This window comes from Sarcophilus harrisii, chromosome 2 (genome assembly GCF_902635505.1).
Source record: "Sarcophilus harrisii chromosome 2, mSarHar1.11, whole genome shotgun sequence".
Lineage (NCBI taxonomy): Eukaryota > Metazoa > Chordata > Mammalia > Dasyuromorphia > Dasyuridae > Sarcophilus > Sarcophilus harrisii.
The window spans coordinates 554,409,088-554,422,884 of record NC_045427.1 but is presented as its reverse complement, the minus strand read 5'-3'; the positions used below and the strand labels follow the sequence as shown (position 1 = coordinate 554,422,884).

The following is a 13,797-nucleotide window of genomic DNA, read 5'->3' as shown; positions in this document are numbered from 1 at the left end:
CCCTCCCTGCTTCAGTTGGCTTAAGCTTCTATAAATCTTTTTTCCCATGCTTTTTTGTATTTATCATATGTATTAAAATAAAACCCAAACTTCAAACTCTTAAGTTCAGCCTTCTCCTTATTGCAACACATTTCCTTCTATGTAGCTTTTAAGATTCTGTTCATTCAAACTGTTTACAAATAGTTTTCTTCTTTATATTGTGAGAATTAGATTAGTAATGATTATGTTAAAATGTGGCATTACTGTTTTCTTTTGATTTTAAATATATAACATTCTGTTGAAATCTTAGCACAGTCATCATGGAGTTGGACATTCAAATATGATACTTATCTTAAAAAAACAAAAACGAAAGAGAAACTCAATAGCATTACAAGCCCACTTTCTTGTTCTGTGAGAAAGTGTTTATTTTCTAAACTGATAGCCAGAAAAATTATTCCCATAGCTTAATTTCAGCAAAATATTTTCACTTTGGTTTGGAAAAAAAAAAAATTCTTACCTTCTGGCACATGCCTGACTTACTGTCAGTCCTATATCTAAACATGAATGAACAAGAAGAAAGATGTATCTCTTTGTAGTACTCTTGAGAGAAGGAACATTGATGAATGTGATTGTGGGAGGCTATGTGTGAACAAATAAGCAGTTATTTAGTTTTCATCAGCCAGGTGAGAAGGATTAGGACATAAAGAGTGAAGCAGATGAAAAAATTAAATACCTTCCTTTGAGATACTGTATTCAAGTAGATGTAATACATAGTTCCCTACTTTCCAGAACTCCATACTTACTTGGGAGTATTCTTAGTTATATTATTCTAAAAAGCCTTGTGGGTCTTTTTTTTTTTTTTTTTTTTTTTTTTTTTAAGTTCTATGACATACACCAGTGTGCAAGAATGTCCTATTTCACTTTATTTTTGTTATATCAACTAATAAAATTCTATGTATGTGAAAGTACTTAGAACATCTTTCATTATTTAAAAGGTTTCAAAATTAAAATAATGAAATTGAAACATCATGTTAAATTGTGGGGACCATTCTTTAAGAACATTGATAATGTAGAAGTCACCCTCCTGCATGGATTACCAGGATGGTGGACCTAAATGATTATTACATGAAGATTAGTTTAAAAAATTAGAGATGTTTATTTTTTTTTATTATAGTTTTTTATTTACAAATTATATGCATGGGTAATTTTATAGCATTGACAATTGCCAGACCTTTTGTTCCAATTTTTCCTCTCCTTCCCCTCATCTTCTCCCCCCTAGTGGCGGGTTGACCAATCCATATTAAATATGTTAAAGTATAAATTAAATACAATAGAAGTATACATGTCCTAACAGTTATTTTGCTGTACAAAAAGAATTGGACTTTGAAGTAGTGAACAATTACCCTGTGAAGGAAATAAAAAATGCAGGTGGACAAAATACAGGGATTGGGAATTCTTGTAATGGTTCATAGTCATCTCCCAGAGTTCTTTTGCTGGATATAGTTGGTTCAATTCATTACTGCTCTATGAAACTGATTTGGTTCATCTTCATTGTTGAAGAGGGCCATGTCCATCAGAATTGATAATCATATAGTTTTGTTGTTGAAGTATATAATGATCTCCTGGTCCTGCTCATTTCACTCAGCATCAGTTCATGTAAGTTAGAGGTGTTTATCTTGAAGAAAAAATTTAATTGTTACATTATCCCTAACTTTAGATAGTTCAAAAACTGTCAGGTAGAAGATAGAGCAGATTTATTGATGCGTGAAAATGGAATTAGAACCAGTAAATGGAAGTTATGTGAATAACTTTCATAACACTATAAGGAAGCACTTTCTGGCAATTAAAGTTGTTCATGAATGACACTCCACCACTCGAAGTATTCAAGTATAGTCACTTGTCAGGGAAATTTGTGGGGGGGGAGGGCGAGGAATTTTCCTGCATTAAAAAAGAAATTGAAGATTATGTTCCCTAAGATTTTCAGTAGATTTTTTGATTTCTAAATATGTTTAATGGTGAACAACACTGAATTAAATAAGAGAAAGCTATCCAGCATGTAATAACTCCTCCCCTCCCCCAAAATGAGGGTGCTGCACAAGAGACTTTGAAAACAGAGATTATCTTCCAGGCAGACACTAAGAATGTACCCAGTTATTTTTCATTTTTCTTAGTCTTGCTCTTATTTGATTTTTCTGTCATTTCATAGCTGTTTTTTGCTTTTGAACATCGTTCTTTTGAGACTTTTGGACCAATGACCAGCCTTCCATTATGCATTTATGGCTTATTCCTAGCACCATTTCATCTCTCTTAACTTTGGCCCATGTTTAACACAAATTTAAGAAATTAAACACTTGGAATATGAAAGGTAAACTTCTTTGTTCCTCCAGTCCTCATGGAAGAAGACATTAATCACATATTATGTAGTGAAGCAAATCTCCTTAGACTTAGGGTTTTTTGGTCATTTCATAGTTGACTTCTGAATGTATCTGCTCAATTCCACAGAGACTGTTTGGCTGGCCAGTGACTAACTTCCTTCTGGCTTAATCTCCTAGAACCATCTCTTGATATAGATCAAATAGAACCTATATTTAGGAATGAAAAGTCTCTCTTTTTTTTTTTCCTCAAATGATAAAAAGAAATATAAGTATATGTTGTGTTAGCAACTCTATTTAAATCAAATAGGTATTTATGCTTTTTATTGATATTTTTCACCGTTATATCCAAATATGTATCTCTTTCCATCTCATCCAGAGAGCCAACTTTTGTAACAATGAATATTTTTAATAGGAAAAAAAAAGGAAGTAGTTTCATGAAACTAATCAATACATCACAGTTTGACAGTATATGCATAGCTCCACATCCCTAGTCTCTCTTTAATGTAAGGAGTTCTCTTTTTAAATGTGCTACGTTTGGTAATTATAATTTGAGTATGCTGATTTCATTTGTTGCTATTGTTTTTTCCATTTGCATTGTTGTAGTCATTGCCAATATTGCTTTCCTGTTTCTGTTTACTTGACCTAACAGTCATTCATATGCCTTCCCATTTTTCTCTGCATTCATGAAATTTGTCATTTCTTATGACACGGTAATGGTTTCTTGCATTCATTTCCTGTGTTTATTTGTTTCCCTTGGTATCTACTTTATTTGCAGTTCTTTGCTTCTAAAAAAGCAACACTTTGCAAAGGATTAAAAACATTGTTTTTACACATCAGATGCTTTGCAACAAACTTTATATAAAGCAAATTCCCTTGAATCTTGTTAGCACATTGTTAATAAAAAGGAGGGATATATTCTTTAAACGTATTAGTAAACTGACATAGACCTTTAATATTTGACCAAAATTTTGTGTTCTACATGTTAACTATTTATTTTGTTGTAGCCTTTATAGATAATGTTCATATTCATTTGTCTCTGCTTTCTTCATTCTGTAATTACTTAATGTAAGTTTTCCCTTTCCCTTGTTTCCTTGAATTTTTCATATTCATCATTTTTTGTAGCTTAGTAGTAGTTGCAGAATTTGTCATAGAATAGCAGGTGGGCCAGCATTACTGATAACTAGGACATAAATAACCATATATAGAATTACATATGATGAATACATTATAGAAATGCTAAATGAATTGAGCATCATTTTCAAAAACTTTTGGTTTAGTATAAAGTTGTGACTTTGCAAAAGATACAGAAATGTTCAAATATACTGTAGTGACCCCTTTAAAAATATTGGAGCAGAACATTTAATTATAGTCAGTGACAATATTGCTTCTAGGGGAGAGGTAAAAACAGGATTATTGTTATTGTTGTTTATTCCTCATTCTTGAAGAGGCCATGATATCAGGGAGGTAATGACACAACATGCAAGTGAATTGGATTTAAGTGATGGATGATTGTGCAAAATCACCAGCCTTTCTTTCTCCTCCAGAGCTGTCTAGGTCCAATGGCAAGACATAAATCAGGATTACTGGAGATGACTCTCGATACAGAAGGAGACTGGCCTTTTTAAGCTAAGGTCTTCAACAGGTCCGTTTGACCAAGGCAATGCACAATCAGTGATTAAGGCTGCATAAGAAATATATTATGTGTGTGTATATCTATGTACACGGGTGTGTGTGTGTGTGTATGTATCAGAAACAATTGTTATTTACATTTACTCTGAGCCATTCAGGACTCAAATAGTGACCAAATGGGGCTTGGCCTGGTACCTATTGTCCAATCAAAGAGAGCCAGTATGATGATAGGCATAGTCCCAGTCTATAAACCCTAAGATGGGTCTGAAGGAGAAAGTGAGGCTGGTGACTTCTCACAACCCTTCCTCACTTAAATCTATTTAACTTTCATATCATGGTATCACCCCTCTGATAAAATGGTCCTTTTTGGAGAACCAAAGACAAAAAATAGCCACTGTTGAGTGGAGTAGGAGGTGCTCACTGGAGACCTAGCTGTAACTGGCCAATTGACCAATGCAACTCTTTTCTTTTCCTTTCCTTTTTTTTTTTGTTCCCCTCTCTATTTCCACATTCCCCTTCTATTCCTTACCTGTGGGTGCTCTGGCCAAAGGAATGTAAATTGTGATCACTGAAACCTTGAAAGATAAAATCAAGTACAGACTATATAGAGGATTAAAGTAATTTTTTTCCTTTTTAATCTGGTGTAGAATATTCATTTCAAGGATAGAAATAGGTAATATTAGAATGATTTTTTAATTGTCCATTGGATCCTTGACTAGAGAGAGGAATCCATCTCTTTTTCTCCTTCCTTCCTTATATTTAATGAGCTGTCCTTTAGCATTTTAAGATTCATATTCTAAATTAGTTTAACCATATAATTTCCTCTTTAATTCCAACAACTATTAGTAAAATTATCTGTACCAAATCCCAATACAAATTGCCCATGAATTAAGGGGACTTTTGTGAATGTTAGAATTAGTATTAGTTTAACCAATCTTTCCATTATGCAAACTAATAATGTTTAGAAAATATGAAGTTCAGAAATTGTTAAATTATTTCAAGACATTTGAATAATTAATATGTAGAGTTGCAGGGAGTTACTCCCCTGCAGGGAGTTGCAGGGAGTGTGTGTGTGTGTGTGTGTGTGTGTGTGTGTGTGAATGTGATCAGAATATGTTTAGGGGGGAGGGCTCACTTTTAATCTGATCTGGAATATTCATCTCAAGGATGGAGTTGGACAATAGCATATATATGTGTTTACGTGCATGATAAATATATATGTTAAATAACACACACAATCAATGTGCCATGACTTCAGAGACCCTGCATTCACATTCATCCTCACATTGCTGACTGTATTTTTTACCCTGGCCAAGTCACTTAGTCAGTCAAAGAATAGGGATTCTCTGAGTCTTAATTACAAAATAGGTACTAATATGTATGCATTAGAAGAACTAGTTTTCTTATTATAAGTTTATAATATATGCATTACTTATGTTGTCCCTTGACATTGTCTATTTTGAACAGTATAGACTCCAAAAGACATCCACAGACCTCCTTTTAATTTCCTTTTTACCCACTCAACTGACTTCCTTGTTGCTTTAGCTAGATTATGTCATATTTTTATCCTTGCTGCTTCTTAGTTTTTTTGGTTTTTTTTTTAAGTCGTTCTGGTTCCAGCAAGGGGAGAGGTGCCCTGATAAATAGCCAGGAAAACAGGTATAGATAAGTGCCTTCACCCATGAACCCTTTTGGGAAATGCCTCACCTGATCAATGTAGAAACCAGCAATTACAATCCCACACTCTAGGTACTTAACTCCCTCCCACCCAGAGTAAAACTTCATATACCGCCTGCAGTTAACTCCACCATCCTGACAAACAAGCACAGTTTAGGATTCAGGATAAAAGCTCTAGGACAGTAGGTCTCAACACCTGTGTCTCAGCAAATAGGGACTCCTCCTCCTCAAGATTTGTCATCTTAGTGGAAGAGTTAAGAATAGGAAACAATTTTATGAGGTCCAGACCAATTTGGTTTTGTTAGGAAGCAGCATCAGAAGTAATGGGCATTACTTTGCAGTATAGAAAACACTGACTTTGAAATCAAAGGAATGATTCTGCCGTTTGATAACTATATCAAGTTATCATCTCTCTGGGCTTCAGTTTGAGGTTTGACTATACCAAGTCTCTGAGGTTCCTTCTGGCTCTTCATCTGTCTACTAGGTGCCTGGTTATGTGATTTAAAATTTTTCTTTTTGAATAGATCAGGGATAGCCCAAAAGCTAACACTTGATGTTAACTAAAATTGTTTTGCCTGAATGAAAATTTGGCTCTATTCAAGGCAGTGATTATAGATAATAGGATCTATTAGACAAAAAGGGGGGATTATTCTTATCCATGATCTATGAGAATGTAAACAAGAGTCCATGCTCCATCAAGCCAAGACTTACTGGGTTTATGAAATCTAATAGGAAAGGCAGAAGATGGGAATGGTGAATACAGCAGCAGTTTGAAATCAAGAAAATTACAGTGGAATAAGGTAGTAGAAGTTGTCAGTGAAGTGAAGGATAATATAATGTGATTTTATTGCCCAAATTATTTTTCTTCATGGTGGTATTTATGCTAACTATGTCCCTCTTTATTCTGTTGCATTAGTGTTGGTTCCTAAGTAGAAAAAAGACCTGAAACCTTTGACATGGGGATTTGCTTTCTGACTGTGTGGTATATTGATGGACATCCATTCAGTATCCAATTTCTTGCCAGTACAAAAAGAGCTGCTACAAAAAAAAAAAAAAATTTTTTTTTTTTTGGCTTATGTGGGTCCTTTTCCCTTTTTTATGATCTCTTCATAGCTCCACCAACAATGTATTAGTGTCCCAGTTTTCCCACATCCCCTCCAACATTCATCATTATCTTTTCCTATCATCTTAGCCAATCTGAGAGATATGTAGTGGTACCTCAGAGTTGTCTTAATTTGCATTTCTCTGAAAAATTTATAAGAATACAAGCCATTTCCTAGTTAATGTATGGTCCATGGATAGGAAAAATCAAAGGATATGAACAGGCAACTTTCAGATGAAGAAATTAAAGCCATTTCTAGTCATGTGACAAAATGCTCTAAATCACTGTTGACCAGAGAAATGCACATTAAGACTATTCTGAGGTACCACTACATACCTCTCAGACTGGCTAAGACGACAGGAAAAGATAATGATGAATGTTGGAAGGGATGTGGGGAAATTGGAACACTAATGCATTGTTGGTGGAACTGTGAACTGGCTTAACCATTTTGGAGAACAATTTGGAACTATGTCCAAAGAGCTATAAAACTGGACATACTCTTTGATTCAGTAGTATCTCTATTGGTTCTGTAACCCAAAGAGATTATAAAAGAGAGGGAAAAGGACCCACATGTGCAAAAATGTTTGTAGCAGTCTTTTGTAATGGTAAGGAACTGGAAAATGAATGAATGCCCATCAATTGGAGAATGGCTGAATAAATTGTGATATATTATTGTTATGGAATATTATTGTTCTATGAGAAATGATCAGCAGGATGATTTCAGAAAGGCCTGGAGAGACTTACATAAACTTAAGCTAAATGAAGTGAATAAAACCAAGAGAACATTGTACACAACAAGAAGATTATACAATGATCAATTCTGATAGATGCTTTTTCTGATAGAGGCTTTTTTCAACAGCGAAGTGATCCAGTCTGGTTCCAATGGATTTGTGATGGAGAAAGCCAGCTGCACCCAGAGAGAGAGGACTGTGGGGACTGAATGTGGATCACAGCATATTTTAACTTTTGTTGTCGTTGTTGTTGTTTTGCTTACATTTTGTTTTCTTTCTCATTTTTTTTTTTGATCTGATTTTTCTTGTGCAGCATAATTGTGGAAATATGTATAGAAGAGAATTGCACCTGTTTTAACATATATTTGTATTACTTGCTATCTAGGAGAGGGGATTAGGGATAAAGGAGGAAGAAAGATGTGGAACACAAGATTTTGCAAGGGTGAATGTTGAAAACTATGCATGTGTTTTGAAAATAAAAAGCTTTACTAAAAAAAGAGAAATAAGGTTATTAAAATGCTGGTTGTAAAATTTTTTTCACCAGCTTTCTGTTTCCTTTCTAATCTTGGATGCATTGCTTTTGTTTTTGGAAAATCTTTTTAATTTAATGTGTTCAGAATTATCTGTTTTGAATTTTGTAATTTTCTCTAGTTCTTCTTTAACCATAGATTCCTCCCTTCTCCAAAGATCTGACAGGTAGATTTTCTCCTGTTCTCTAAAATAGGACTTTTAGACATTAGGAAGTACATTCAAAAACATTCTCACAGAATTTTTCCCTCAGGTTATTGGTTTTTACCAATACAACCAAAGTTGAACAGACCCAATTGATCTGTTTGAGAAAACAGCATAATAATATACTATCATATTGGAGCAAGTTTGTGGGCTTTCCAGTCCAGTTCATCAAGGGACTGGAAAGGCTTGATTAGAATATAATCCAAATACATAAGATTATTATAATTAACTGAAATTGATATAGTACTTTAAGATTTCAAAGTACTTTACATACTTGACTGCATTTAAGCCTCACAAGTATCCTGTGAATAAGATACTGCAGGTATTCATTCTTCCTAATTCACACATGAGAAACCTGGACCTCAGAGAGGTGACCCACCTGATAGAATGTAAGTTCCATGAGGGACAGAGACTGTTTCACTTTTGCACTTGAGAGCCTGGCACAGAGATACTTAACTAGGTCCCAAGTAATGGATTCTTTTCTTTTATGTTAGGACTCTTAGAAGAATGTTGAGTATATATATATATATATATATATATATATTTTTTTTTTTTTTTGTTAGGGTTAACTTAGCCTAAATCATAATCAATTACTTGAAAAAATTTTTGGGAATGATCCTGACACCAGTCAGTCCTCACTATGAAAGTTAAAGAAAAACACAGAATCAAACAATTATGAACACTAGAATTCTATAAATATCTTAACCTTGATGGGATTTGGATAAATATATTCATATTTTTCATCTAATGGAAGATCAACTCAATCTTATGCTTAGCATAGTGTATGGCACATAGTAGATGCTTAATGTTTTTTGAATGATTGATTGCCAAAGTTAAAATAAGAAGAAAAAGAATTTAACCTTCCTTATGTGGAACATTTACTACCTATTGGACTTCCTATTAGTACTTCCTATTCTCTGTATAAAACAAGAAAAACAACAAATTGAAGTGAAATAAGATAAAATTTAGTAATTAATATAATAAAAATAAATAAGGTATTTATTTTATGTATTTATATATAAATAAATTATATATAAAATATACATATACATATATATATATATATATATATATATATATATATATATACACACAAACATAAAATAGGAAATATTCTGATATTTCTATTTAATGGCCAAAGAAGATACTTTATACCAACCAAAAGAGACTAAAGCTTCTGGTGGAGACTTTTTTTTTTTTTTTTTTTTACACAGAGCTTCTTGAAGACTGGATTTGAGGTTGAAGGGTCACTTGAAGAGAATCCAGTCAGTACTTCAAAGTAGCAGTAAAGTAGTAAAACTAGATCAGGATCCTTAGCTTCAAAAGGCCCTATGGTATTTATGAATAACCACTCTAATCCCAAAAAATTTGAGGGTTAGCTTTTTTAGTGTAGCTGGTGGTGCAATTGATAGATGACTGTATTGAGAGTCAGAAAGACCTTAGTTTAAATCCATTCTCAGATGCTTTACTAGGTGTGTGACTGTGGAAAAGTCACTTGATCTCTGACTCAATCTCCTCAGCTGTGTAATGGAATTATTAGCACCTACCTCCTAAGTTTCTTGTGGAAATCAGATGAGATAATATTTATAAAAAGTGCTTAACACAGAACCTGGCGTCATTGTAGGCATCAAATAAATATTTATTCCTTTTTCTTTCTCCCTCTTTCATACTTTAAAGACTGTGATTCATTTAACTGAAGAGAATCCTTCCATCTTCTGTCTATTGAAAATTATAGATTTTTATTGTCAAGCTCAATGAAAAGTTTTTTTTAATATCTATTAAAATGTTATGACATGCCATATAATATAATTATTTTCTGTTTGTTTTTTGCAGCTCATTAGTGAAAAAGTCAGTGGAGTAGAAAAAACGAAACTAGATGAAGAATTCCTAGAAATGCAAAGGGTGAGAAAATTTTCATATGCAAATTAGATAAGATTGACATTGATACTATGGGCCAAGAAATTTTATTTATCATTAAAACTGTCTTTTGTTACTAAAACAAATGAAAATCCTAGGTTTTATAAACCAGAACATTAGCTATAGATCTCAGATAGAGGTTGTTTTATCATAATCTGAAGCTTGGATAGATTCCAATCATGCAGTCCCTAAACATTTGGATACTTTTTTTAGTATGTAGGAATTTGGACATCTTAAAGGTGATTTGGGCTATTGCTATGAAAATGTTTATAAGAAAGCCAAGGTGACATGGTGGAAAAAAGAGTTGGACTTTGAGTAGGGAAGAAATGAGTTTCTGTTTTGCCTCATATACTATCTATGTGGCTATCAGTCCCTTACCTTCTCTGTGCCTCAGTTTCTCTGTAAAATTAGGGAATTGGACTCCAGCTTCTGAGTTCCCTTTTATGATTATGATTTATGATCTTGTGATCCTAAGATCATCACACAGAGACAGAATCTTTTTGGAAAGGTTAAAATAACAGGGCTATACGTTTTAGAGCGATAAAGGCTAAGAAGTTCCAAGTTATTATTTTTAGGTATATGAAAAGTTATTTAATATTTGGGAACTCGTTTCTTCCCATCTTCACTAAACAAAAATTCTGGGATATATGCTATGTAGGGAAGTCAGGGGAACAGGCTCTTTCTGTCATTGCCTACGTGTACAGATTATCAAGCTCCTTAAATTTTACATTCCTCATATGCAAATTGGGAATGATAAATGTGTACCTTATCTAACTCAAAAGGTTCTCCCCAGCAATCAGATGAGCTGTGTAGCGTGTAGTGTATGAAGTGTGTAGTGTATGAAGGGATCACGAAAAGCATAAAATACTATAGAATTGTAAGAGATCATTGTGAATACAAGTAAGATAAGATACTTCTTCCTTCCTATCCTTTGGATTCCCCAATAATCATGAAACTTTATTGCAAGATGGTTGAATCTCTGTTTAGCTTAATGTGGAAGAAGGAGCTAGCTCTATGTAGTGTTTTTGGCACTTTTCATTCTGAGTCCAACCTCAAAATAATCAAGAGTTTTTAACCTAGAGTTTATGGGCTCTGTGGCTAGATTTCAGAGGGCCCATGAACTTATACCTAACCCCTAACTGAAATGTAATATTTCCTTCAGTTTTGAATGTTGTCTGTAAACATTATTTTGATTAAGTGTACAAAGACTTAATTCTTTGTACCCAGATTTGTCTAAGGTGGGTGTGAGGAGAGTGGTTCTAGACACAAAAAAAGTTCAAGAACCCCTGCCTCAGATGCTCATAGTTTTCTTGATGTACCTGGAGTTGGAGGACAGGGTTTTTTCTGGAAACATAATTTGACTCAAGATGGGGTTACTTGCAATTGCAGAAATGGAATAGAAATAGACTTTTGAAAGTCAAATATTGAAATTCATCAATGAGGAGAGAGAAAAGTAAAGGAGCAAAAAACAAGAAAAGAATATGGCTGTGAGTAGAACCAAGATAAAGTGTTTTTGTGATTTTTTTTTTTTATTTGGTTAGTATTGTTGAATTTTGAAGCTGAATCTTCTTTCCAGAGATTAATTAGTTCCTTCTAAATGCTATTCCTGTTTGGGTTGCTGTCATTGTGAATCTGTGTTAGTCATATAGATAATGAAAGTATCTGTTTAAAAAAGGCTTTACTCCCAAATCAAACTTACTCCAGGACTAAAAACAAAAAATAGAGTGGCACTAAAATTCATTTTCCCTACTTTCAATTTATTAAATTTTCAATTAATAAAGATTTATTTTTCTCCCTTCAACCTTTCCCTTTCCCTTGGGGAGATTAAAAAAAAAAAAAAAAACCAAAAACCAGTTTAACTTTAAGATAGTCAAAAAGAACAAATTCTTATATTGTCCATGTCCCAAAATTCATCTTGTTCTGCTTATTTATAGTCCATTATCTGTGACAAAGTATGGATAGCATTCTATATCATCAGATCTCTGCGATGATGGTTGATCATTGCATTGATCAGAATTGTCCAGTGTTCCAAAGTTATTTTTTCTAGTTTTCTGTAGTTTTCTAGTTTGAATAAATAGAATACTGAATAAGAAAATAATCCTATTGGATAAGTGGATCAGTCTTTTGGTAGTATTGTTATTTTTAATATATTGTAACCTAGCCCAATTGTGAGCAATGTTTGATAGTTGTATTCCTGTAGTTTCTTTGTATATCTTGTTCTGTAAACTCCCAAGTATTTTATACAATCTGTAGTCATTTTAAATGTTCTCTTTTACTTCCTGATTTTTTGGGAAGTAATATTTAGAAATGCTCATGACATGTACATTCTTTTTTGCTGGAATGTTTTAATTAATTTTAGTTGGTTTTCTAGAATTCTCTAAATATAACATATTATTGGTAAGAAGGGATAATTTCAATTTGCCTTTATCCAAGCTTACTCACTAAATTTATTTTTGTATTATATTTAACATTTCTAACACTTCATTAAGTAGCACTAGTGATAGTGGACATTTTATTGGGTTTTTTCTCTTTATTTTTCTCTCAGTTTATTCTCTTTATATATAATGCTAGATCTTAGTTTTAAATTTATCATGGTTAAAAAAGTTTCATTTATTCTTATGTTTTCCATTTATTTAAAAGCAGAATTGGGTATTACATGTTATCAAATAAATGAGTTTTTTTTTCATTTATTGATATAACCTTGTCATTTGTTGTTATTATTATGTAGTTATTTTGAAAATTTTCCTAACATTGAACCAACCCTTCATCCCTCTTATAAATCCAGTGTGGTTGTAGTGATAGGTTGTTACAGCCTTTCTGCAATTATTTCATTTAAAATTGTTTACATCAGTGCTCATTAGATATGTAATTTTAGGCTTTTTTGTTTTGAATCTCTTTTTGTGAGTTATCAAGACTATATTTGGTAGGATCTCTTTTCTTATTTTTGTAAATAGTCTATTTAATATAGGAATTAATTGTTTAATATCTAAAATAGTTTGTTTATAAATCCATTTACTCTCTGAATTTTTTCCTCCCTTCTTTTGGGCATTCATTTATGGCCTGTTCAGTTTATTTTTCTGACATTAGATTGTTTAAATTCTCTTTCTGTTTATCTGGGTCTTTTTATTTTTATAAGTAGTCAACCATTTTATTTAAGGAGGAGCAAGTTTTATTGTCATCATTAAGCAAAATGATTTCAGATCTGTCTTTTATTCCTGCCATTGTTGTAAAGTCTCCCTTTTCATTATTAATACTAGTAATATGATTTCCATTTTGGTTTTTAAAATCTAATTAGTTAATGGTTTATTTCATTTATTTTTAAAAAGCTCCTAGTTTCATTACTAGTCTTTCCTTTTTCAGCTTGGAACTCTATTAATTTCTTTTGATTTTTCAGGACTGCTATTTTGCTATTTAATTTATTTAATTGATGTTTTAGAATCTGTTGATTTTTTTTCATTTTTTAAGTTATATATCAAAATCATTGCTCTGGTTTTTTTTCTTTTGTTGATGAAAGTGTTTAGAGATACAAATGGTCATTAAAGGACTACTTTGATTACATCCTAATTTTTTTCTCAACTATATGTAAAGACAATTTTTAAACATTTGTTTTAAAATTTGAATTCCAAATTTTCAACCCTCTTTTCCTTTTCCTGGC

The 13,797-nt window shown here is 32.6% G+C and overlaps 1 protein-coding gene across 7 annotated transcripts in view; it reads left to right on the top strand.

Annotated features, from left to right (window-relative positions):
• The window catches only part of SH3GL3 (SH3 domain containing GRB2 like 3, endophilin A3), a 118,409-nt gene that overhangs the window by 64,549 nt on the left and 40,063 nt on the right, over nucleotides 1–13,797 (top strand). For all 7 annotated transcript variants that reach the window (XM_031955668.1, XM_031955666.1, XM_031955664.1 and 4 more), the window contains one exon: nucleotides 10,059–10,127. In XM_031955668.1, the coding sequence (XP_031811528.1) occupies nucleotides 10,119–10,127 (9 nt within the window). In that variant the 5' untranslated portion in view covers nucleotides 10,059–10,118. The remainder of the gene's footprint in view (nucleotides 1–10,058; nucleotides 10,128–13,797) is intronic.